This window comes from Delphinus delphis, chromosome 3, assembly GCF_949987515.2.
Source record: "Delphinus delphis chromosome 3, mDelDel1.2, whole genome shotgun sequence".
NCBI lineage: Eukaryota > Metazoa > Chordata > Mammalia > Artiodactyla > Delphinidae > Delphinus > Delphinus delphis.
In genome coordinates, this window is record NC_082685.1 from 9,954,655 (window position 1) to 9,981,316 (window position 26,662).

The 26,662-nt window shown below is 55.6% G+C and overlaps 1 protein-coding gene and 1 long non-coding RNA gene across 2 annotated transcripts in view; one reads left to right on the forward strand and one right to left on the reverse strand.

The window, feature by feature from the left end:
* Positions 1 to 26,145, reverse strand: part of TECR (trans-2,3-enoyl-CoA reductase) — a 28,040-nt gene extending 1,895 nt beyond the window's left edge. Inside the window, exons 1-4 of the mRNA XM_060006617.1 lie at positions 25,994 to 26,145; positions 1,088 to 1,138; positions 415 to 466; positions 32 to 76 (exon numbers count right to left, since the gene is read on the reverse strand). Of these exons, the coding sequence (XP_059862600.1) occupies positions 32 to 76; positions 415 to 466; positions 1,088 to 1,138; positions 25,994 to 26,008 (163 nt within the window). The 5' untranslated portion in view covers positions 26,009 to 26,145. The remainder of the gene's footprint in view (positions 1 to 31; positions 77 to 414; positions 467 to 1,087; positions 1,139 to 25,993) is intronic.
* LOC132421797 (uncharacterized) lies at positions 3,583 to 22,529 on the forward strand. Its single transcript, XR_009518772.1, has 3 exons — positions 3,583 to 3,697; positions 10,973 to 11,103; positions 22,403 to 22,529. It is a non-coding gene; the product is annotated as an uncharacterized lncRNA (long non-coding RNA).
* Positions 26,146 to 26,662: the final 517 nt, after the last annotated feature.

Here is a 26,662-nt window from a genome sequence, read left to right on the forward strand (position 1 = left end):
CGGGGACAGCCAAGCAGACAGCTGTACTCACTGGGGTCCAGGCGGAGGGACTGGCGGGCGGGGTACCACTGTGGATCTGTAGGGAGAGTAGGGTGTCACAGCACACAGCCTGGTGGGGCCCGGGGTCCCTACAGCTCCTCCGGCCCCCGGGCAAGATCTCTGAAGTTTGTGTGGCTCCAGGACGCAGACCAGAAGAGCAGGCAAAGCGGGATGTTGTCCTTCCCAAAGCCCAGCAAGGGCGTTCCTGTTGATGGCCACACGGGGGCGGGTGCCCCAGGCAAGCCCAGAGAAGCCTGGGCCACACTGGGGTTATCTCTGCAGGCCCTTGCGGGAGAGGCATGTAGGACAGGGTCCTACCTAGAGGCCCCTGCCCAGAGGGGTCGCGGGGGCAGTGTGGCTGGGCCCTGGACTTACGGCTCTTGGTGAAAAGGTTCTTGATCTCAGCAATGGTGGCTTGGGGCTCCACCTGGGGGAAACACAGGCCAGGCACCAGTAAGCCGTGGGCGGGGAGCCCGGGACCCAGAATCCCTCTTGGTGAAGTGGGATGGACTGGGGTCCCAGGCAACTGCTATGGGAGGGGGGAGCCGACAAGGCAGCCATGGGCCTGAGGGCCATTTTAACCAGGCAGCCAGGTCACCCCTGGACTGGCTGGGAGACGGTGTGAGCATGGGAAGCCAGGCCCACCTCGCCTCTCCTCTCCACCCCCAGCCGCAACTCCCCCCAGAGAAAAGGCCCTCAACCTGTTCCAGACCTCCCTGGGATGGGACGAACCCCTTCCCCTGGCCTGGCCTCGGAGTGGGGCTGGTCTCAGGACTCCACCTCCTTCCCAGGCCCCAGAGCCATGCAGGGTCCACTGAGGCTGCTTCACCTCCTCTCACACTGGGAGGCCAGCTCCCGGCCACACCCAGGGGCCAGGGTGCTCTACCCTGAGCGGCAAGCCGGCTGGGGCAGGCCCAGGGACAGTACGCCTCCTGCACACCCTGAAGGGCAGGGGCTGGGTGTCAGGACCCAGGTGGAGGGGCACTCCCATCTCCCTGGTCGCAGGCCCAGCACCCTCGGGCCAGCGCAGTCTGCACTGCGGTCCTACCTTGTCCAGGAAGCACAGCTTCTCCCGGGTCTTTGCGTCCAGAATCTCCACCTCAAAGAAGAGAACGGCCTTTTTAGGTTTCTTGATCGTCTTGGGGGGCATGGGCCGGGGGAGGCCATTGAGGCCAAAGACGGGGCCGAGGCCCTGGCTGGTCTCCCGGGCCACCACGCTCACGCTCAGGTCCATGCCTGCCCCGCTCTGCCCGCTGCGGCCAGAGGCCCCAGCTGCCGGCCGTCAGCCCCCACCACAGACCTCCCCACGCGAAGTGCTCTGGGCCGGGCCGGCGAGATCAAATTCTGCCGCGGTGCTGGAAGACAGCCCGGGCCTGCCTTGGCTCCGCCAGCTTCTGTGCAGATGTAACCCGAGTGGCCCAACAGCCACGGCCCAACTAAATATATAACTGCCCCACACTGAGCCCCCCAGGAGCCATGCCACAGACCTCCTGGGAGGGGGCACCTGGGGGCAGCCCTCCAAGGGCTGAGTTGCCCTGACTGTAAGGCTTTCGAGGGGACACGGACCCCCAACAGCGCGGGGGGAAGGGAGATCCCCAGAAGAGGCATGGAGGTGCCTCCTGGCCTCCCTGCCCAGTGCAGAGCAAGGGCCTGTCACCAGGAGCAGGGTGAGAGGCCAACGGGCCGCCCAGGCCCCAGCTCAGGCGCACAGAGTTCACTGGGCTTGGAGAAATCCCAGCTATTTTGAGAATCCGTGAGATAGATCTTCCATTTCCCCTTCTGAGCTGTAAGAGACACTCCGGATTATTCTCCTCGTGCATCTGTGTTCCCAGGGAGGTGACAGATTCCGGCGTTATTGGTGCAGAGAGCCTCTCTCTAAGTGTGGAACGGTTCAGGAAACCAGGAAGTTTCCAGCAAGCGCCCCAGCCTAGGCCAAGACCTTGGCTCACACCTCCCCGGCCTCCCTCTCCACCCAGTTCTCACTAGGTCCACCCAGGCCTTGTTCAAGGCCACCTCCAGGGCAGTCTTCCCACCATGTCAGCCCAACATAGCACCCTCGTCCGGGCCCTGAGCCCCCCAAAGCCCAGGGCAGACAGCCTGGGCACCCCCACCCCACTCCACTCTCCCTGAGCCCCAGGCAGTGGTGGGACCAGTGGTGCAAAGGGGCAGTGCTGGGAGGGAGGAAGCCCCCAGGGGGACGTGACCCACCCATCCTAAGCGGGTCCGAGAAGGCACCTGGGCCAGCTGAGAATGGTGTGAACTGCTGGTGGAGCTGGAGTGAGGCCCAGTAGGGCCCGAGCCCACCACGCAGGCCTGAGGGCCCCAGTGTAGGGCTTGACGCAGATCTTATTAGACATGGGGACGTGGCAGGCAGGGCTGGGTCTGACCCCAAGTCGGCCACTGGGCAGCAGGTGCTGAGGACCCTTCCCGCCTGGCAGGCCCTCAGTCAGAGATAGCATGGAGAAAAGGAGCAGATCTTAGAGCCCCAGGGCAGGGCCCCAGACAGGGCTCTCTGAGGGCACGCCCACCCACCTAGGGCCACGCCCCCCAGGAGGAAAGGGCTCCCCTCACACACACTCCACCACCAGTGGGAGAGGCAGGGGGCGTGGTGGGCAGCACACAGGACTGAATCCGGCCCTGCCACGCTGTCACTGGGTGACTCTGGGGCTGTCACTTCTCTCTGAGCCTCAGGCCGGAGGCAGGTAGGAAAGTGTGTACCTCGAGGGGCTGGCGTGGTACCTGACAGATGGGAAGTGCTCCCCAAACCTCAGGCTGTGAGGACAGGCTTGAGGGGACCCTGGGCGCCTGCGATGAAGGGAAGGGGATGGGCCTGGGTTCAGATCCCGGCTCCCCTACTGGCCAGGGGGTCGCTGCAACACACTGGCCTGTTTGCCCACCTATGCTCTACCCACCCCACGTCATGGACGGAGGGCAGGAGAGAGTCCAGAGCCCAAGAATTCCTGGCCGATGCTACTGTTACCACGCTAGAGAGTGCGCCTGCTGTCAACTGGGGGCTCTGCATGGCCACGTGGCCTTGGGGGGCAGGTTACTGAACCCCTCTGAGTCATGGGGATAACAAGGCCAGACAGAAGGGCCAGAAAGAGGGCGCTGCTCACACTACCCCGAGTGTCTGGCCCCACCAAGGGGACTCGGAAGAGGGAAGGGGTACAGGCAGAATGTGCCCAAAAAGGCGAGGATAGCACCGCCCCGAGCAGGCAAAGGGCCTGCTGCCCTGTGGCGGCAGGTATATTAATAGTTCCTGGGTCCCAGGCGGGCAGTGCCCACATGCCTTCGGAGCTCGTGTGGTCCGCAGGAAGGCTGCACCACGTCTATTGGGAGAGCAGGCCTCCGAGTTCCTGCTGAACCACTCACAGCTTAAAATACAACCAGCCCCTCTCCCTGCCGGCCAGCTGCTGGGGGAGGGCTGAAACCCTACCCTCTCCCCCCAACCTGGGCACCAGACCAGAACCCAGGAGGAGAGTATGGGACGTCGGGGCCCCGACTGGCTGCTGGGAAAGGAAGCTGGGCAGCGGGAGGGGACGGCCGGGACAGGGGCCACCCTCCCAGCAGCCGCTGCTGCAGCTGCTACGGCTGCCACTGCCGCCAACACACCCAGGCCAGCCCGAGGCTGCAGAGGAGCAGCGGCGCCCTCACAGAGGTAAGCCCGGCCCGTGCGGCAGCACTCAAGGCCCCGGGGCCACTGGGGAGTGGGCTGCCCCAGCTCAAGGCCGCTGTGACAGGTTCGGTCCTCATTTCCCATTTCCTGTCCCCAAATCTCCACCACAGGAGAGGTCTGAAAGGCCCTGGGCAGGGCAAGGGGGTGGGGATGCGGTGTGGGGGGGAGCCACAGGGCCTACCATCGTACAACTGCCTGTGCCTCTCTAATTATTTCAGAAAAGTAAAATTTTTAAATTTTAAAAGCCAAGTGGGAAGGAAAAAAAATAAAAAATAAATAAAAATTATACATATATATATATATATATATATATATATATATATATATATATTTAGGTGAGAGAAGCCAGGTACAAAGGGGTCATGTGTTTATGTGAAATGCCCCAAATAGGTAAATGGAAGGAGACAGAAAGCAGACTGGTGGCTGTCAAGGATGGGGTGAGGGGAGATGGGAGTGGCAACTAATGGGGACCGGGTCTCCTTTTGGGGTGATGAAAAGGTTGTGGAACTAGACAGAGACGGGGGTTGCACAACACTGTGAATTAAATTCCCTTTTAAATGGCTAATTGTACGTCACGTGAATTTTACCTCAATAAATCTTTTTTTTTAAAGGGTGGGGCTAGCAAACCGGTCCCAATTACCCATAGAGAGAAAAGGCCGAGGGGCAGGGAGCAGCAGAGGCTAGCCACACCTCCACCCCACCCGATGAGGGCCTAAATATGGGGGAGCCCATCACGCACTTCCCAATCTTCAGTCCCTGAGCTTACCCCCTACTCCCCACCCCGCCCTGCTCTGCGCCCCAGCACACTCCCGTCCCTACGCTTGTCACACACACTCACACACCCCTGAGCCTGCCCGGGCCTGAGGCCAGCCTGGGGTGGGGGCCCAGGATAGGCCCAGGACTGGGGTGAGGGGCACAGGTGGCTGCTGGGCAGAGCCCCAGGCAGGGGTCCTGAGCACAGAAGGGGAGGTAGCAGGCTCAGGCCCTACCCCAGAGAGAAGGCAGGCAAGGGGCAGGGGAGGAGTGAGTGGTGGGACTTTCTGAAGGAGCCGGGGACAGCTCTTCCTGTCCCCGTGGAGGGAAGGGGCTGGGGGGACAAGGGGGCGGTGATATGTTCGAAGGATGAATGAAGCAAAGCCCGTGAGGGTGTCACTGACTTGAAGTCCGGGCACTGGCCACAGGCAGGGGGTGTGGCCCCAAAGCCTCCGGCACAGTGGCCAGACAGAGGGCAAGGACAGGCAGGAGCCCTGGCCTGGGGCACAGGACGCTGGCTCTACGATGACAGTTCCCCAGCCTGGGAGGAATTCTCACCCAGAGGCCCCAGATTCCAGGGCCCAGCCAAGGGCAACTCATGGCACCATGAGGTCAGGGCTGGACAAGGGGCAGGGCACAGCCCACCCCGCAGGCTGCAGCCCTGCCCCACCCAGAGGGGAGTACCCAGAGCTACTGCCGGGCAGCAGGGCCCACACGCTTCACTGCCTTCATGGGAATAAATATGGTGCTGATCAAGGTAGCCATAGTAGAAAGGGGGGTGCCCACTTTCTGAGCACCTGTTTCAAGCTAGCATGGGTGCCCAGAGCCTCAGGGAGACAAGGCTCCTGGGATGGTCCCCACGTGGCAGATGAGAAAACCAGGGCTCAAGAGTAGGAGAGGGCTTCCCTGGTGGTGTAGTGGTTGAGGGTCCGCCTGCCGATGCAGGGGACACGGGTTCGTGCCCCGGTCCGGGAAGATCCCATGTGCCGCGGAGCGGCTGGGCCCGTGAGCCATGGCCACTGAGCCCGCGTGTCCGGAGGCTGTGCTCTGCAACGGGAGAGGCCGCAACAGTGAGAGGCCCGCGTACCGCAAAAAAAAAAAAGAGTAGGAGAGGCTAAGGGCCTTTGCACATGCTGTTCTCACTGCCTGAATCGCTCTCCCCCAGACCCCGCAGGGCTCCTCCCTAACCTCGTCAGTGAGGCCCTTCCTGACTGTCAACTTAAAATAGCAACCCAGACATTTACCGTCTGCCTCCCACTGGATGGTCAGCTCCAGAGGGCAGGGACTGTCCCGTCCTCAGTCACTTCCCAGCACCCAGGACAGAGCCTGGCGAGGAGCTGTTCTCCATAAGCACCTGCGGGAGGCACCTTGCCTCAAAGCCCCCACCCCACCACCCTCTGAGCCAAGGCCTTTCCCTCACTCCTCCTTCACCACACTTGGGGGGATGGGGGCCTGCCCACCACACCAGACCCCAGAGCAGAGGTGGGCGCCCCAGTGCAGGAGCTGCTGCAGGAGGGCTTTCCCTAGCCTGGGCCGGCGGCCTCGCTCCAGGGAAGCCTCTGTGAGGCCTGCAGACACACCCACCCAGCTCCGGTGACCCTGTGCAGCCCAGCATTCTGGCTGCCAGACCCTCCTCCAAGGAGCGGGGCACTGCTCACCAACGGAAAGGGTCTCTGGTAGGCCAGCTCTGGCTTCTAGGGAACCCTGTCTCTCTTCACCAGCATCCCCAACACAGAAGGGGCTCCACACTGACAGGCTCCACACACCCTGGGCCCTTGGAGGCGGCAGCAACACAGGCACAGCGGCCCCTCACAAGGAGGCTCTGAGGTCAAAAAGACTCACCTATTTCCTGGCTGTGTGGCCCTGGACGAGTAACCCAACCTCTCTGAGCCTCCATTTCCTTATCTACAAAGTGGGCTGCCCCCACCTGCTATCTCACAGGGTCACTGTAAGATTTACACATAATAACAACCACCATTCTGGTCTGTGTGAGGTCCGGGGCGGGGGGTGCTAGTGCCCGGGGGTGCCGGAACAGAGAACAGCGGCACGTTCTGCACCAAGAATTGTGGGGAAAGACAGAGAACGGGGGGCAGGGGGGTCAGGAGTTGGGAGGATGGCCATTTTAGACAGAGTGGTCAGGGAAGGCCTCCCTGAGAAAGTACACAAACATGTCCAGTCTAGGATAATTCTTAAAAAGAATAAATGTTATCAGACCGATACTAGCGAAACAGAAGTGGCAGACGCACAGGGAGCCAGGCCCCTCCTCCTCCCCGAGTCCTCACCACGATCATGAAGAGGCCCAACCACACCAAGGTCAGAGAGGTGATGCAAGGAGCTGATGACAGTGAGCCTGAACCCTAACAATAGCAAGACACGTGCGGATGGCAGAGGCTGGGCTGTGGCGAGCGTCCCTACTGTAGTTCATCACCGCCACAGCCGGGGCGGCAGCCGCCGAGACTGCCCCGCTCTCCACTGCCCCCTTGTGGCCGCGGCCTCTGCTCCCACCAGCTGGAAGGGTGTGCACAGCAGCTGGAGCTCCAGGTGAATGAACCGGGCACATCTGGTGCAGGATGGGAGCAAGAGAGTGAACACTAACTCTGGCTCTGCCACTCACCAGCCAAGAGGCCTCGGGGAGCCACTGCCTCACGCTCCTTCCTTCATGCATTCATCCTTTCCTGCCTCCCCTTTTCCCCTGGGCACTGCAGTGAACAAACCCCTGCCTTCACAGAAGCTGCATTCCAGGCGTGGGCTGGGGGTGGGTAGGGACACACAATAAATAGTGGCATGTTTTGCACCAAGAGCTGTGGAGACAAAAAGAGAAAGGTGGCAGGGGTGGGGTGGGGGAGTATGGCCGTTTTAGACAGAGCGGTCAAGGAAGGCCTCCCTGAGGAAGGGGCATCTAAAAAGGCCAGTGGAACTGAGGGAACAAGTCGTGCATACATCCAGGGGAAATGCGTTCCAGGCAGAGGGAACAGCCACTGCAAAGGCCCTGAGACTGGACTGTGCCTGGCATGTTTAAGCAGCAGACCACTGTGGCAGGAGCAGAGTGTGGAGGGGGAGAGCAGGAAGACACAAACAGGGAAGTGATGGGGCAGATCTTGCAGGGGATTGTGGGCCACAGGGAGGACTCTGGCTTTTACGCTGAGTGAGGTGGGAGCCATGGAGGGTTCTTGAGCAGAGGAAGGATGTGACCTGACTCAGCTGTTCCTAGGCAGCCCCGTGGGAAATGGGAGACCAGGGCAGAAGCAATGATGAGGGCAGGAGTAGGGAGATGGCCATGGAGTGGGTGAGAAGTGGACAGACTATGAAGATGGAAGTGACAAGATGTGCTGATGGTTTGGGTGTGGGGATGGGGGGCAGGGGTGGGTCTGAGGTTCTGACCTGAGCCTCAGAAGGGAGAAGCACCAAGTAGGAGGGCGGCAGGAAGGGTAGGCACCGCCTGAGCCCAGGCTGGAAGTTTGCAACTGCTGCTCTCCCCTGTGGGAGCTGCTGCACAGGCGGGGCACCCGGGGCCCAGGCACCAGTGCCCAGAAAGCCTCCCAAGCCAGGAGCCTGGGCCCCTCTCAAGCTTCAGTTTCCCCATTTTCATAAACACAGCCAGGCCCGGTGTTCCTCAGGCCCCTCCCACCTGTAAACGAGACGCAGTGGCCTCATGGCAGAGTCAACATCCCCGGGCCTGGGACAGGGGCGGGCACGGGCCTGAGAGTCAGCTTGGACTCCTGGTCACCCTCACCACCTCCCGCTTCCATGCGTCCTAAGATGGAACCTGCCCAATGGGTATGGGTTAGAACCGCAGCTGCTTCCCAAATGCCTCTCCTCACCCTCTCCTTTCAATCCCCACGGCAGCCGAGGGAGCTGGAGCCATTAACTCCATTTCACAGATGGGGAAGCTGAGTTCCAAGGGGTGAGGAGTACACGCAGCTCACGCAGCAGTAAACTCCTGAGCCCACACCCCCACCACACGCCGGCCTCTGGGGCTGCACCCCCAGCCAGCGCGCCCCGCAGAGGTCCCCACGCAGTGAGGGTGCAGTACAGCGCACCCTGCCTAGAGCAGGCTCGCTGGGACCCCACGGGGTCCGCCTGCCAGAAAAGGGCTCTTCAACCGGGATGCCTTGTGCTGGGCAGCCTGGCACAACCCAGTGAGTGCCTGCAGGGGAGTGTGGGCTCCGGTGGGTGACATCTCCCGAGGCGGGGGCACAAGAGGCCTAGCTGAGGGTACAAGCCCTGCTCAGTGCAGCCTAGAACTCCAGGCAAAGATGCAGAGGGCCCAACAGGTCCGTCAGCCGGCCGACCCGGGCACTCTCGGCCCCCAGAGCGCCCACACGGGGCACGAGAGGACGGAGGCCTGGCCTTGAGCAGCACATGCCAGACTGGCTCAGCCGCTTCACAAATGCAGAGTCTTGAGCATGTTCACCTACACTCCGCGGCTCAGCACTTTCAGCTCCCTCTCCCTTCCACTTTCCAGAAATATCGAAGTCACACTACTCTTGCCAGGGCAGCTGAGAAGACCTGCCAGGACGCCAGCACAGGCCACACCTGCTCGGCCAGAAATACCTCCTTCCCCAGTGGCCTCACTCATGACCCCATTTCTCCTGGGGGGACTGCACAGCCTCCCTGAGGTGCCACAGTGGTTGGGGGGTGGGGGAATGTTGCCCAGGGGAGAAGGGGCAAGAGAGAGACTGACCACCCACTCCCAGGTCCTCAACCAGCCGGCTCCTGCCTCCCACCCCTGGTAGCCAGAGAAGAAGTGGCAGGGTCTGAATGCCAATGTCCCTAGGCTCTGGGATCCGGGGCCAGGAGAAGCTGGCAGAGCCCCAGGCAGCCCAGTAGCATCCAGCCTTGAAAGACATTCTTCGGGTGCTCGGGTGCCCCGGCTGGTTGCTGTGACCACAGGAGGCCCAAGATGAAGGAGATGCTGGGCCAACACAGCAGGACTCTGGGTCTTGGGCCTGAGAGGGCCATGCTCTTTGACCAGCTGTTTGCTGGTGCCCACAGCCCACACACCTCCCTGGGCAGTTACCGGCCTCTGGGGCCTCCAGGGGGCGCTGTCCTGGACAGAGCTGGGCTGCAAGGGCCTATTCCATTGGAAGTGCCGTCACTAGTATCGTCTATCAGATGCTTACTTTGGGCCAAGAACTGTGCTGAGACCTTTACCTGCACAACTCACCTAGCCTCACCTGCGCCTGTAAGCTAAGGACTGTGACCCCAGTTAGGTGGCTCAGAAAACCAGGGCTCGGAAACCAGGGGGCCCTTGCCCAAGGCACGTAGCCCAAGGAAGTACCAGAGCCAGCACCGACCCCGCCTACCCGGGCCCAAAGTCTCTCACTGCTCAGCGTCACAAAGTAATACCTCCTCCACTCTGGAGAACAGGGCCAAATGCTAACAGAAAACAAGGAGGAACAAACCCTGGACCCAGTTATCTGGAAGGCAGCCCCCCACCCCCAGCTTCCCTGCTGACATTACAACTCCAGCACACCTAGTCTCCAGAGGTCTGAACAATGCAGAACATGTCACCTCCACAAGGAGCGCCCTTGAGAGGTTGAGTCTGCTTGTCCCCGGGCCCCAGCATCCCTTGGCCCCAGCAGAGTCTGGCCATACCAAGGGCGAAAGGCCTGTCACCCCGATACCACCCAGAGGGGCTCAGGCAAGATTAGCAGCTCTCTCGACACTTCCTGCATGGTTTCCTGCCCCAGGCTAAAGCCACCAATGAGCCTGGAAAACCAGTGCCATAGGGGTGGGGGGCTCCCCCAACCCTGAGCGAGAGGCGGTGCTGCAGAGGCCAAAGTCAGACAACCTCCCTGCCTGAGCCCTGTCTTCTCCATCTGGTAAATGGGAATGTTTGTAAGAGGACCTGACAGAGATGATTCCCGTGGCGGATGTGGCTAAGAACCCCGCCTAGTGGTCCTGAACCCTGCCTGCTTATGAAACCCACCGGAAGAGCCCTGGCCTGGACAACTCAGACAAGGAGATCGGGATCTCTGATGGAGGGCCAGGCATCCACAGCTTCAAAAGCTCCCAGGTGACAGATGGAGGCGGCCAACTCAACCCGGACTCCCTTCCTCAAACAGGGTCCTGCCCTTTCGATGATGCCCAAAGCCCTTACCACAGCTGACGGACACTGACTGACGTGCCCTCCCAGACCCTTCCAGCGGAGCCTCAGCCAACCCCCTTGGTCGCTCTGTACCCCGTCCCTGCTCCCTTCCCCAGCACCAGCCAGCAGGGTGCCAACAGCCAGCCTCCCCCAGCTCATGCTGGCCTGCTAGGTTTGCATTGTCACCCCACTTTACAGGCGAGGCAGCCAAGGCTCAGGAGCCCCGAGGACACATGAGTTACAAGCTCAAGGGGCAGGACCCTGCCTGCTTTTGCTCCTTAGAACTGAACGCTCTTCCTCCAGGGCTGCCCCCTAGCCCCAGACCCCCCGAAGATGGCCCAGATCTGCACCCCTGCACCCCTGGCCGGGTCAAGGTTGGTGACCACATCCGGTCTCTCTCCATCTCTGGGCAGGAAGGCACTGTCAAAGCTGGAAGAGGTGGTGAGGCTGAGCTCTGCGGACACAGGCTGACCGGAGCGGCAGAAGGCGCTCATCCAGGCCGACCTACGCGCCCAGCACGCCCAGCCCAGGTTGCAGCAGGCAGGTCAGTCTACGCCGGGGGAGTGCCGCTTGCATGGGACCCAGGTGGCCAGCCTTCTACCCGCAGCAGCAGCTACCACCTCCTGCACGCTCACAACGTGCAGGCAGGGAGGCAAGTCCTCGACACAAATTATCTCCTTTCCTATGAATCCCCTTCTCCAGGTGAGGACACTGAGGCTCACTCATTCACTGCATAAACAGTGACTGAATACCTGCTACATGCCAGGCACTGGGAAGGACTCTGGGGGTTCGGTCCTGGAAGGAGAGAAAAAAAAATCTTTGCCCATCACTTTCACAGGGAACAAAGACAATAAAATAGTCACACACGATATGTGCCATGGGAAAAACAAATCAGGAAAAGGGGACAGGGAGGGACAGGTGAAGGGAGCTGACAGCTTCGTGTAAAGTGGTCAAGAAAGGCCTCCCTCGGGCTTCCCTGGTGGCGCAGTGGCTGGGAGTCCGCCTGCCGATGCAGGGGACACAGGTTCGTGCCCCGGTCCGGGAGGATCCCACATGCCGCGGAGCGGCTGGGCCCGTGAGCCATGGCCGCTGAGCCTGCGCGTCCGGAGCCTGTGCTCCGCAACGGGAGAGACCACAACAGTGAGAGGCCCGCGTACCGCAAAAAAAAAAAAAAAAAAAAAGAAAGGCCTCCCTGAGGGGATGTTGAGCCAAGCCCTGAAGGCAGTTAATTAAGGAAAGGGCAGTTGAGAGATCTGAGAGCATGTAGGCAGAGGAATGGCCTGTGCAAAGGCCCTGAGGTGCAGCATGCTTGGTGTGCTCAAGCAACAGAGCCGAGGCCCCTGTGGCTGGGGGCAGGGTGGGTAGGAAGAAAGAAGGAGGTGAGGGCAGGGAGGTGATGGGTCATACAGGGTCTCCTGGGCCAGGTGAGGACTGTGGCTTCTACTCTGAGTGAGGTGGGAGCCACAGAGGGTTCTGGGCAGAGGAGGGATGTGACCTGGCTTGGGTTCTTAAAGGATCCCTCTGGACTATAGGGGAATAAGGATGGAAGCAGGAACACCAATAACAAGTTATCAAGATAGGGGCTTCCCTGGTGGCACAGTGGTTGAGAATCCACCTGTCAATGCAGAAGACACGGGTTCGAGCCCTGGTCTGGGAAGATCCCACATGCCACGGAGCAACTAAGCCCGTGCGCCACAACTACTGAAGCCTGCGCTCCTAGAGCCCGTGCTCCACAACAAGAGAAGCCACCACAATGAGAAGCCCGTGCACTGCAACGAAGAGTAGCCCCCACTCGCCGCAACTAGAGAAAAGCCCGCACACAGCAACGAAGACCCAACGCAGCCATAAATAAATAAATAAATTTATTTATTTATTTTAGAAAAAGAACTTATCAAGATAAAGGATGGCTTAGACCAAGGGGTCAGCAAACTGTGGCCTACAGGCCCAATCTGGGCCACCACCTGTTTTTGTACAAGCTAAGATGGTTTTTACATTTTTAAACAGTTGGAAAAAATCGGAAGCCTATTTTATGGCACATAGGAATCATACAAAATTCAAATTTCAGCACCCACAAACAAAGTTGCATTGGAACACGGTCACGCTCGCTGGTTGACGTATTGTCTAGGGCTGCTTTTGTGACAGCGGCAGAGTTGAGAAGCTGTCACAGAGATTGTATGGCCTGCAAAGCCTAAGATATTCATCATGTGGCCCTTCACGGGTAAAGCCTGCCAGTCCCTGGCCCGGGCCGGGTGATGGCAGCAGTACCGATAAGAAGTGGTTGTATGCCACATGTATTCTGAAGGCAGAGGTACAGGACTTGCTGACTGCTGGACATGAGGTGTGAGGGAAAGAGCTGAGTCAAACAGCCGGGGGCCTGGTGACGAGAAGACTGGAACTGCCATTCACCGGCAGGGGTTGGGGGGCAGCACAGGTTGGTGGTGGGGAATCCAGCCTCAGTTTTGGACAATGTTGAGTCTGAAATGCCCATTGAACATTCCCAAAGAGATCCAGCTCACTGAAAAACACCACCCCTCCTCCCTGGGATCACATGAAAACATCTGTAAGCGAGCAAACTCAGCGCTCTTCGAACGCTTTTTGGTCATGTATCCCTAAAATAATTTTGCAAATTGCATGTCCCCCCCGCAAAAAAAGATTCTTAAGTTGACAGCTAATATTTTGTGGGGTTTTTTTGTTGTTGCTTTTTTTGCGGTACGCGGGCCTCTCACTGTTGTGGCCTCTCCCGTTGCGGAGCACAGGCTCCGGACGTACAGGCTCAGCGGCCATGGCTCACGGGCCCAGCCGTTCCGAGGCACGTGGGATCCTCCCGGACCGGGGCACGAACCCGTATCCCCTGCATCGGCAGGCGGACTCTCAACCACTGCGCCACCAGGGAAGCCCGACACCTAATATTTTTTACCTGAGCTTGAATAGTTGCAAAAGATGTCACTTCTGGCCAACTGCAGATATTGGAAATTTTATGCAAACATTTACGGGGCTCTGTTAAATCTCACCAGAGTCTAAATACTTGAGTAATATCATACCTACCATCATTTCCTTTAAAAGGAAAAAGCTATAAACAAGCTCTTTAATATTTGCTACTTTTTTGCCTTGAAGTTGAATTCTGTTCCTGTTCCCCTCCCCCATGGAATTGTATCCAAATACACGCTTGTGACTGAAGGTTATTACTGAGCATCCTACCTATTCCTCAAATTGAAATTAAATTTCTTAAAAACATTTTCAGGACCTAAGGCTCTACGTGTAAAGAGAACATCTTTCAGGATGAGTTATCATTACGATATCTGCTAAACATACATCATAAACATAAATCATAAATCATCAACAACTGTTACTAAACATTAACCATAAACAGTAAGCTATTGGCACTGCCTCTCTCAGTGGGATGGAAGCGCCCTTTTTCACAATTAGTTCATGTAGCCAAGGCGAATATTTCTTATTGCTAGAATGAGCTACAGCCTTTATTCTGACATTTCTTTATTTTCTTTTTTTAAAGTAAACACTAAGAAACCCAGTTCACATAAATAAGCAGATGAGGATGGACAGAGTTTTGTTAAAGCAAAAAAAAAAAAAATCCCAATTCTGGGAACTCCTTCCCAGTTACTGGCCCAAAGTCTCACAGTGATCTAGTATCAAAAATATCTGTAAGGATCTTCCAGCTGACTAGCCCATTAGGCACCACTCCACTGTTTTTCTGAAAGCAGTGACTTGGGACCTGGTCCCCAAGGCCTGGTGTTGCTTACTTGCTCACCCCCATGCAGGTCCCCAAGAGCATACAGCGTGGCAGGCATTACCCAGTCAGGGTGGGAGACCCAGACCCCACCTCCCAGTCCAGTCTCAGGCCCAGGCGCCGCCCATCTTCCAAGGCTCTACATGGCCCAGAGGAGCTCTGAGCAAGCCCATCAGACCTTCTAGTACATGAGCCAGAGGGCTCTACCCAAGGATGGCTGCGGCCACCTACTGCAGGGCAATCCTGTTCCCTGTGCTCCTCGGAGACACCGGGCCCAGGCCCGGGAACTCACAGAGCCCTGGAAACAGTGTCCGGTGCCCAAGGAGAGCTAGGACGTGCTTGCTACACAGAGACCTGCAAAGGACTCAACCACATGTGGAGGTCATCTGGAACCCCCCCAAGAGCCTTTTCTGCTGACTGAGAAGTTCCTGTTCTTCATCTGCTGAGCAAACCGAGCCCTTGATATGCCAGGCCTGTGCTAGGGGGCTGGGCTTGATGATGAACAGAAAGACCTAGGTGTGACAGCAGCATGCTGGGCGGTGATCCAGGTGCTGGGATACAATAGCCAAGCCCCCCCTCCCCCGACTGGGCCTGCTCACGCTCAAGGGGAACATGGGCAAAGAATCTGTTATGTAACATGAGGTCAGGGTGTACCAGTTGCTGGAAGAAAAGAGCTGGGCAGGGAGCCCAGAGGGCCACAGGAGGTGGTCAGGAAAGGCCTCTCTAAGGAAATGCGATTTGAGCCAGCGTTAGGCTCCCCGAGGAAAGTGCAAAAGGCCTGAGGCAGCACAGAGCTCGGCAGGGCTCAGGAACATCAAAAGACTGGAGCACAGCGTACTTGAGGGCACGCAGCTCTGGAGGAAGCTGGAGTGGAGGCCAAGACAAGTACTTTGGGTTTGAGCGTCCAGGGATGGGAAGTTGCTGGAGTGCCACAACCTGGTCTGGTTTGAGAAGGAGCCCTCTTCGCTGCTGAGGACAAACATGGAAGCAGAGACGGCAGGCCTGAGACCCTGATGGCTTTGATTAGAGCATGAAGGTGGCAAGCAGTGAAAAAGACACCCTAATTCCTAGATCTAAAGTGCCACTGATTTAAAACAAGTTGCCATTTGTGGGTGGGTGGGGACGACACATATGTCAACATAAAATAAATAGGTAGAGGGACTTCCCTGGTGGTGCAGTGGTTAAGAATCTGCCCGCCAATGCAGGGGACATGGGTTCAATCCCTGGTCTGGGAAGATCCCACATGCCGTGGAGAAACTAAGCCCGTGCGCCACAACTACTGAGCCTGAGCTCTAGAGCTCGTGAGCCACAACTACTGAGCCCACGTGCCGCAACTACTGAAGCCCACGTGCCTAGAGCCCTTGTTCCGCAACAAGAGAAGCCACCACAATGAGAAGCCCACGCACCGCAACGAAGAGTAGCCCCCGCTCACGGCCACTAGAGAAAGCCCGCGCGCAGCAACGAAGACCCAATGCAGACAAAAATAAATAAATTTTAAATAAATAGGTAGACACAAATCATAAGATGTATCCCAACTTAAGGAACATGAAAATGCCAAAGGGAAAAAAATGCATGCACGTCTTGGGACAAAGAGAGGAGAGTAGTAACAAGTGAAAGAGGATTTTGGCAGAGGAAGGCAGGGTTTCTGGAATATTTAACAGGCCTAGCCATGTCTATAAAGGGTAAGGTAGTTTAAGAGAAAATACTCCGCTGCAGCTGTTGAGAGAGGGGTGCAGGAGGCACCTTGGTTGTCTCCACAGGCCAAGGCCCTCCGAGCCTCTCCCAGCCCCACAGGTCTCAGCTCGCTCGGCTCTACTGGCTCTGGCAAAGACAGGGAAGTGAAGTAAGGGGAAATGAGTCCCGGCATCTTCACAAAGACACCCTTCCCCGTGCTTTCTCCCGGATGGTGCAGGTTTCCAGGCCCAGCTGGAGAGACTGGAAATGGTACCATCCAGGGGCCCCAGGTGAGCCAGGATGTGGTGTTCAGAACGTGCACAGTTCCCGGGCCCGCTTCTCAGATGGCGCCTGGATGAGCCTGGCGGGAGATATTACTGGGGCCTGTCGGTCGTGGTCGGCGCTTCCTGCAGGATCCCCATCTCATCCTTACATGAAAACTCAGAGTTCAAGTAACTCTGGATCAAAAATGGGGGGGAAAAAGTGGCCAAATTCCAAAGTACCGAAAGATGAGCAGAAGCCCACACTAACGCACCAGAGCTACACATGCTCACGGCCAAACCCATGGGTTCCAGGGAACGGCCAGGCACCCCAAAGCGTGAGGCACCCTCCTGGGACCCTCCTGCTCGTTGGGTTGCGGTGCCTTTTGTGCGGGCACCGACGATGTGCCTAACCGACTGCGTGAGCCCGCCCTGCCTGTATGTGTAGGTCTCTTAACAGGCAAACACACAGTCACTAGATCCACGTCAGGGTGACAGAGGAGAACCTCACACAAACAGCTGTCAGAAGGTGCTACGTGCTACGCGGAGAACCGAAACAGGAGGGCTGACAAGTGTGGCCTGGGTGGGTCAGAGGGAGCCCTTCAGAGGAGGCGACATTCGAGCTGAGACCTGAATGACGGGATTCGCTGACAGGACGAGGACAGCCACCTCTCCAGAAACTGCCCCAGCACTGGGATTTCCCCGGCCTCGACCCCAGCCCGTCCTCTGTGGATCCCACCTCCAGCCAGGAGATTCCGTGAGACTTGATTCTCTGCAGTGGAGAGGATTCAACAATACACTGTTTCAGACTCTACATATCTCCCCAAGAATTCTGCTATTACCCTCACGCACAGAGACATGCTCCCTCAACCTCACCTCCTGAGAAGCGTCAATTCGGCAACTCCCCCAACCCACCCTTCTCCTTCTGAGTTAGCTTCTTGAGGTGTCCTGGGAGACAGCTTCTCCTCACAAGACTGCGAGCTGCAGCTCTTGGACCCCCTCAAGTTCAGCCTGCTTCCTGCTGCTCTATAAAGCCCCAAATGCTAGGGTTAAACTGCCCTCCCCGCCCACTTGAGAGATCCACTCCCACCCTGAGGACAGGCACCGTTCCCTCAGGCCCAGTTCCCTCACAACCGGCATTGTCCCCAGCCAGTGCTCCCTGGTCCTTTTAAAGAGGGGAAAAAAAAGAATTCAGAAGGCCCTGGGAGACAGCACAAACCCTGCAGTCTCCCGGGCTGCCTGAATGGCCCATGACTTCTGCTTACATAAGAGCCTGGTTCGGGCAGGGACAGGGCTGTGCCAGCCTGCCAATCCCCACGAGCTACTGAGAGGCCCTTTATCCCCCAGATGGCTGGGAGACGCTCGTGGCCCATCTCTAAGGAACCGTGGGACTGGGCGTGGGGGGGGGGGAGCCCCAAACACCACCCACAGCGCCCTTGTCTGTAATGAGAACTCTCCCTCATGTTTACATAACACACACCATAGTGGGAGGGCCCCCCCGCCCCAGGACTTAGCAATAAACTGCCCTCTGAAAGTTAAACTTTTAGGTAAAATCAACAGGAAAAAGAAACTTCCATCACCGTTGGGACAAAGTCCACAGGTGTCTGGGTGTCTACAAAGGCTTGCCTGGCCAGCCTCATCTCTAGACGTGGGACAACCACGGAGTCTGGCCTCCAGGCCTCTGCACAAGCTGTTCTCATCCCTTCCCAGAAGACCGCCTCTTTCAGGCCTCAGCTTAGATGAAGAAACCCTGAGGGGAGGGGCTGTGGTTCGTTCAGCCCAGTATTCCTGGCGTATGACAGGTATAGAGAGAAAAAAAAAAAAAAATATATATATATATATATGTTGGAAGGAATGAACTAATAAATAGACGATGGACCGGAAAACAGGTGAGCAGAGTCCACCACGGAGGAGTGTCCAGACCAGCAGAACCTGCCAGCGACCTGTGCAACAATGACGGGCAGGCCCACGTGCAGTCTTGGAGGCTCCCGTCTCAGCATGCCCAGGTTCCAGAAGGAGGGGGACAACAGGGAACAAGACACTTGTGGCCAGGGTGGACCCAGGGCTTACGACCACCCCGTAAAGCCAACTTCCCTAGGTTGGGACCACTAAGGACAGGTCGCACGGGGCCACCTGAGCCCAACACATGCAACACTGGACTCACCCAGGTCCCTGCAGCAGGCCCCCACTCACCCTTCTACTACTCCCTGTGAGCCTGACCGCAGGGAGAAGACGCATTCATCTACCCATTCGGAAGCTGCAGGAACAAGACACCAAGAGCCCCTGCCCTCAGGGAGCTCAGAATCTGTCGGGGTAGAAAGACCATCAAGTTCCCAAATGAAGACACAACCACAGCCCAAGGAGGGCCAGAGGAGAGGAACAGAGTGCAGGGGTCACACTCCAGACAGGATGGTCAGGGAAGGCCTCTCTGAAAGACGCTGAAGCTGGGCTCTCAATAACAAGAAGGGAGCAGGGACGTCCCTTGTGGTCCAGTGGTTGAGAATTCGCCTTCCAATGCAAGGGGCGCGGGTTCGATCCTTGGTCAGGGAACTAAGATTCCGCATGCCACGGGGCAACTAAGCCTGCATGCCGCAACTACTGAGCCCGCACGCTCTGGAGCCCACGTGCCACAACTAGAGAGAAGCGCACTCACTGCAATGAAGAGCCCGCACACCGCAATGGAAGATCCCACGTGCCACAAATAAGACCCAGTGCAGCCAACAATAATAAATAAATAAATATATTTTTTTAAAAAGACAAAAAAACAAGAAGGGAGCAGGCATGGGAAAAAACAGAGGGAAGATCATTTCTGGCTGAGGGAAGAGCCTATGCACAGGGCAGGGATGTGGATGTAGATGTTTGAGACAAAAGCAGGACACCAATGAGTGAGCAGAGCAGGGGGTAGAGGAGGACCAGAAGACTCTGAGGGGAGTGTTTTCAGGCGGGGAGTGCTAAGATCCTCCGCGCTACACGGGAGAGACCCTCTGGCTGCTGCTGGGTGGGGAACACAGCCAGGAGGGGCAAGAACAGAAGTGGTGCACTTGTGAGTACGAAGGCTGTGACAGGCATCAGAAGACCAGGCCCACTGTGAGCACCTGCCTCTTGGAATGGTTCTTTGTCACCAAAGTTAAAAAGTGGGTTCTGGGGAGTTCCCTGGTAGCCTAGTGATTAGGATTCGGCACTCTCACTGCGGAGGCCCGGGTTCAATCTCTGGTTGAGGAACCATCCCGCACGCTGCGCAGCACAGCCAAAATACAAAAAAGAAAAAGGTGGGTTCTGACTGGGCTTTGACCTCACTGAGGGTCGTCCCACAGAGGAGGACGGAGCAGATCATCCCAAAATGTGACTTTAGTGTACGTGATGTTATATCAGAAAGGATCTTTGGCATCTGGGCTTCTTCCTCCATCTTCTGGGCATACTGTTTAGCAAGAATCCATCTCCATGGGCCTTGTTCACTGACAAGTCATGATGCGTTCAAAACAGGCCACATGCAGGGCTTCCCTGGTGGCTCAGGGGTTAAGAATCCACCTGCCAATGCACAGGACACGGGTTTGAGCCCTGGTCCAAGAAGATCCCACATGCCGCGGAGCAAATAAGCCCATGCACCACAACTACTGAGCCTATGCTCTAGAGCCCGCGAGCCACAACTACTGAGCCTGTGCTCCACAGCTACCGAAGCCCACGCGCCTAGAGCCCGTGTTCTGCAACAAGAGAAGCCACCACAATGAGAAGCCCACGCACCGCAACAAAGAGTAGCCCCAATTAGAGGAAGCCCGCACGCAGCAATGAAGACCCAACGCAGCCAAAAATAAAATTAATTAATTAATTTAAAAAATTTTTTAAAAAAAGGACACATGCAGAAAGCACTTCAGGTGGCATCACTGACGCAGATCTGTCTTTATCCACCTAACCATTTATCCTTATCCGCCTAATGATTTATCCCTTGACTATGGGCCAGGAAGTGTGCTGGGCACTTCACTCTCCTCAGTGGCCCTCCGAGACAGGTGTCTTTATCCTGGCTTCATGGATAAGAAAACTGAACTGTCCCGAGACAGTTAAGAAACCGTCCCGAGAGCAGACCCAGTGGCTTGCAAAGGCCACGGCCACTCGGCCACACATCATTCCTTCCTCAGGGCATGAATGCCTGGGCCAACCCACAGTGAAGCCCACTTTGAATCTAGTAGAACCCAGGCTCTGCCGCTCACTAGCTGTGTGACCTGGGGTACATCTCTTCGCTCCTCTGGGCCCTGGTTTCCTCATCTGTCAAATAGGGATAAGAGGACTTTCCCTGGTGGTGCAGTGGTTAAGAATCCGCCTGCCAATGCAGGAGACACCGGTTCGATCCCTGGTCTGGGAAGATCCCACATGCCAGGGAGCAACTAAGCCCATGCGCCACAACTACTGAAGCCTGCGCTCTAGAGCCTGCGAGCCACGACTACTGAGCCCGCATGCCTACAGCCTGTGCCCCGCAACAAGAGAAGCCACCGCAATGAGAAGCCTGCGCGCCGAAACGAAGAGCAGTCCCCGCTCGCCGCAACTAGAGAAAGCCCACGTGCAGCAAGAAGACCCAATGCAGCCAAAAATAAATTTAAAATTAAAAAAAAAATAGGGATAAGAATAGTACCAACTTCATACGTTTACTGTGAGGGGTAAATGAGTTAATTGATAAAAAGCACTTAGAGTGAGCACTGTATCAGTAGTGGCTTTCATCATGATGCTCTGGCTGTGCCCAGGTTATTAAAACATCCTCAGCTGCCACTGTCGATATCAGCAAGAGGGTGTTAAGACCTCACCTGAACTTGACCAACCAGCCCAAGGTCTCGGGCTTTTCTCATCCTCATCCAGCCAAGACTGTCAGTGAAAGTACAGGGTTTCCCAAACAAACTCAACTGCGTTAACAAGACAGGTAGTCTTTGGGGAGCACAGTCCCCACCCCTCCACGCAGGGCTGTCAACCCTCCACCTTTTTCACTCCGCAGGAACCAGTTATTCAAGAGGCTCCGCTAGGCTCAGGGTTCCCCGTCCGCACCCCAGTGCCCCACCAGTGGGCTCTAACAGCCTCCCTGCCCTGCCCTGCACCCGCCCAGCCACACCCAGCACTCAGCTTCTCCCGCCCACGTCCTCTACCCAGGCCCCGCCACTGGAGTCAGGCAAACCGGAGGCCAAGGTCCAGCTCCACTGCTTCCTCGCTCTGAGACCCTGAGCAACTTAACCGACTTCTCTGAGCCTCAGTTTCCTTACCTGTAAAGTAGAAGTTAACACTGGTGCCCACCGGATCAGGTGTTCACAGGACTCAATAAACTCTGGTCGCTGTTATTACCAGCACTGCCAGCATCACCAGCAATGCCACGGCTCTGGCTCTTCTACGGATGAGGAATCAGACAGACCTGGGTCTGGATCCTGTCTCCACTATGCTGTAATCTTGGACAAGTTCCTTCACCATTCTGAGCCTCTGGTTCTTTATCCACAAAACGAAGAGACAAGGCGTACCCACCTCTCAGGGTTTTTGGAAGGACATGAGAAGTGTGCCCTGTCGCTGAAATTATCATCCAGCAACAAAAAGTAACCCAGAAAGAGGGGGATCATAACTGGGCTCCTATCTTGCCTGCAAACGCAAAATCAATCCCAAAAGCGTTTTCTGAAGGCCTGTTGGATGCAGCCTGCAGAAAGGTGTGAGTGAGAGATCAAGCAAGTCCCATCTCAGAGCACAACACTTTCCTGCAAACAGGCACCAAATTTAAGTGCAAAAGTCAGAGACCAGCATATTAAAACAGCGCTTGATGGCCAAAAGAACCCAAATTATCCCTCACCTTCTACTTCAGACGGACACAAGAATTCAGAAGAAAAAAGTATAGGAAACAACAGACACTTAGGATGCCACTTCCCAGGTTAAACAGATATTTATATTTTACTCTATTTACATCAGATTCCCTTAAAAAAAAAGAAAAATAGCTGAAACCTTCCCTATGCCTTTTCCTCCCCCTCCATCTCTACCCAAGCAACGGTTCCTCTAACTACTGTGTAATTCCCATACATTTCTCATCTCATATTACAATTTATCCTTTAATTAGGTATATGTCCATAAACAACACACATTAAGTCTCATTTGGCATGTTTTTTAAATTTATAAAATCTTTTGCTATTTGCTTTTCTTCCACTCTACAGGATGTTCGGAGATTTATTAAAGGACCAGGAAATCAAACTAGATTGTTTTTCATATAATGGAATCGTGCACAAGTTAAAATAAATGAACCAGAGCTACATGTAGCACCTCTCCTTTTATGCATACCCCTTGAGGATATATTTCCAGCAATTTCATAATGTTCTTTATTGCTGGCCTTTGCTGTCACAATTAAACAGATTTTGCTCCAAGGAGCTCAGAGAGAGTAAGTAACCTGCGCTGGGTCACAATTATTTAGTGAGTGGCAGCGCCAGGCCTGTCCAAGGCCCATGCACCTACGGCACCATTACACATGAGTCTACGTTCTCCTTAATCTTCACCTTCCACCCAGTTTTCCGGCTCTAAACAACTGCCTCTTGACCAGAACTCTTGCTTCCAGAACTTTCGCGTACTTACTCCTGTGGAGAAAACTGAAGCAAGAACCGTATTGGTCGAGGATTATTCACAAGATGAGAACCAATAGAGCTACCCTTTTTTTGGGGGGGAGGGGGTGGAAGATCCTAAATGGGGCAGTGGGGACCCCGCGAGGATGAGGCTGCCTTGCCTCCGGGAACCCAGCTGTGGGAAATGGGCAGTGACCTGGGCCCAAGAAGGCTGAGAGGGACTGATCATTCCAGGAATTAACAGACTCACAAGATATAGCAACTATTTTTGAGCTGCCACTGGGATCATCACTTTGACCTCTCATCTGCAATGGCAAAACAAAATTAAAAAAAAAAAAAAATCCTATAGCCTCGGATAAGCAGTTCCCTTATCGACGTTGCTCTGATCCCAAGACAATCCCAAGGCCTGCTCTGCCTTCCGAGGAACTGCTTCAGCCAAAGCCCGAGAGTCACCTGTTCTACCGGCTTTGTCTCAGTTAGGCCACTGAAGGGACACATCATCCTCTCAAGACCATAGAAGGGAGAATGGCAGTGTCAGCAAACTCATCACAGCAGCAGCAAATCTCCCCGCCAGCTGGAACCCTACCTGCCAAAAACATCAGATACCAACCCTCACTAACTCACTGTGTCACTGAGCAAGTCCTGCACCTTTCTGAGCAGCATCTCTATCGCTTGTAAATTACACGTCATAATCTCCAAGGTCTCTCTCAGAGTCAAAAAGGTCTTTCTGGTGGGTGTTAATCACTCAGTGGATAGGGGGTCGCTTGGGGGTGGAAGGATGGACTTAGTCCCCAACAGAAATACATTCTTTGCTATGGATAACTGACACCTTTTCTCAAACTGTTAAATGTGAGGGAAAGAATCTCTATTTTTATTAGTCTGCAACAAACATCCAGCGCTGATCGGCCTTAACACAACATTGTAAAACAACTATACCCCAATAATAATTTTTAAAAAAAAAAAGTGGATCGGCGTGCTGTGAACTGGGCTGGGAGACAACTGCTCCTCCTGTACGGAAACTCTGTAGCTATGACCTCAGTGCTTACTGGGCAAATGTTAGCAGAGAATGATAACAGAGAACACAGCAAATTAACAATTTTATTTTCTTTCTCCAAGGTCACTTTGAACAGTGGGTTTGAAGCCCCTCCCTCCTTCTGGGAGGGAAAGGGCTTGAGTAAATTAGAGCATGTCCTCCAGTCCAAGCCATGGGCCTCAGGCTGTGCCCAGCTTCCCGGAACAAAAGTGCCCACCCCAAGGGTCCTCTGGGGCCTACTTTATCTGCCTGCCAACTAGCAAAACTAACTCCATTTTGTAAAAGACCACACGTATCTTCCATCGTGCATCTTTCAAAGTGAATGTGGCTTTTTCTCCAGGGTTGCACAGAGGTTTTGAGAGGGAAAACTGTATTAGGAGAACTTTATTAGAAGAACTTCAATCTATAATCATAAAGTTGAATGAAGCATGAGATTATTGAATCCTACCTCCTCATTTCTGAGCCATGTCAAAAATGACTAAGGACTTCTGGGTTAAAGGTTTCAAAATATTCTGGGTAAATTACCGCCAAAAGTAATAATAGTAGTAGTCGTAGTAGTAGTAAAGGGGGTGGGCAGAAACGGTGGTATTCCACTGGTGAATAAAAACAAGAAATCTCTCCTTGTACTTACATGAGCCACCTAACATGATCAAATTCACAGAGGCAGAAAGTAGAATGACAGTTGCCAGAGGCTGGGCAGAGAAGAGAAAGGGGGTTAGTGTTTAACGAGTACAGAGTTTCAGTTATGCAAGATGAAAAGAACAGAGTTCTGGAGATGGATGGTGGTGATGGCTGCACAACAATGTGAATGTACTTAATGCCACTGAACTGTACTTTTAAAAATGGTTAAGGGGGCTTCCCTGGTGGCGCAGTGGTTGAGAGTCCGCCTGCTGATGCAGGGGACACGGGTTCGTGCCCCGGTCCGGGAGGATCCCACATGCCGCGGAGCGGCTGGGCCCGTGAGCCATGGCCGCTGAGCCTGCGCGTCTGGAGCCTGTGCTCCGCAACGGGAGAGGCCACAACAGTGAGAGGCCCGCGTACCGCAAAAAAAAAAAAAAATGGTTAAGGTAAATTTTATGTGTATTTTACCACAATTTCTTTAATTGGGGAAGGGAAAAAAAACAACCAAGAAACCTCTCAACCTGCTCATTTTCATTTGGGGACCAGCATGGCATAGTGGTTAGCAACTGAGACTCTGGAGTCCTGAGTTTCTCTCTCTGTTCTGCATTTACTAGCTCAGGACCTTTGAGCAAGTCATCTGACATCTCTGAGACTGTTTCTCCATCTACAAAAACAAGAATAATTAATAGTCTCCTACCTCACAGGGGTGTGAAGATAAGAAAACAACGTAACAGAATCTCACGAGCACAAAAGTAAGCACTCTTCAAATTATCCTTATTAATTTAATAATAAATTAGTTTATTATTTAATGTTACTTATAAGGCAGCAATAATTAATTAAATTATTAACATTATATTATCAGCTAGGTTGGTAAGTGCATCAGAACACTTCGTTTTAAGGGAAAGAGGCCCGAGTTAGGAGTCAGAAGACCTAGACTTCAAGACTGGTTATGGGTGTGAGATTTCTCCTCGGTGACACGCAGGGGTTGACTGAGATGATCTCTTATATTAACAGAAAACAAAGATCAGCTTTGCTGGTCGGCGGGAGCCAGCACTGGAGCTACACCTTCACCGCCTAAGCCGCTCAGGGAGACGTCCCGGGCGAGGAAGGGATCCAAAGATCAAGCCTCTCTGGGCTGACTGCAAAGCCCCTTCCAAAGCCCGAAGCAGAGGCAGGGTGCAAGGTTTGTGCAAGACACCCTCAGACTGGAAGCAAGGGTTTCACACCCTCGCTCCTCCCCTGCCAAAGTCTGCAACTCATCCCGCGGGGGGAGCTACAAGGAACCTGTAAGCTTCCCAGGTCCTGCAGAGACCCCAAGAAAGGGCAACCCCAAAACAGCCTGGGTTGCAGAATTAGAAGTACCTCCCCCGCATATGCGCACTGCGATTTACGAGTGGCCCCGGGGCACAACGCGCGCCTACTGCGCCTGCGCCTTCCGGCTCGGCACAGGGCGAGAAAGGGGGGGGTGTTCCCGTTGTCTCACGAAGAAAAAAATGGGTCTGCGGCGGTCGCCCGGCCCCCGTTTCTTCGCTTCTTACCTCAGAGTGCTTCATGGCTCCCTCACACGGCGGCTACTGCTCCTGCTGCTGCAGCTACCTGCGCGCAACACTGCAAGGGATACCTCACACGCTCACGACCTCCCCGCGAGACTAACCGCGGCTCCGCGTCCGCCCCGCTCCTCCCTGCCGCGCGCGCCCCTCCAGCCAATCAGCGCACGGGGCGCCCACTTCGCCCTGGCCCAGCAGGGCAGGTCCGAACGAGAAATAGCCGCTCTCGCCACGGGGCTAGCCAATCAGCTTGCAAGACCCACCGAGAGGGCGGAGCGCGGGCAAGAGGGAGGGGAGTCGGTAGAAAGAAGGGGCTTGGCTACCCACCAATCAAAGGGGGCCTCGGCGCCGCGAGCCCCCCTGCCCCGCCCCTTGGTGGCGTTGCTGTGGAAACCAAGGGAAGCGAAGGTTACTGCAAGGCGTGGGGGAGGGAGCTAGCAGTTGAGTGACGTAGAAGGCAGCCTTCGCGTGGTGGGCAGCTCGACTGGATGAATTCCGAGGTGGGCGGCCCCCGGGGGATACCGGGGAGCAACGGGAGAGGGATGGGGGTTGGAGGCATGGGCTGGGGCACCTGGATGGAGAGGCCTTTCTGGCTAGGGGACCCGTATCTGTCATGAATGGGAGGAAAGGAAAGGGGAAATGGGTGGTGAAAAGCCTTCT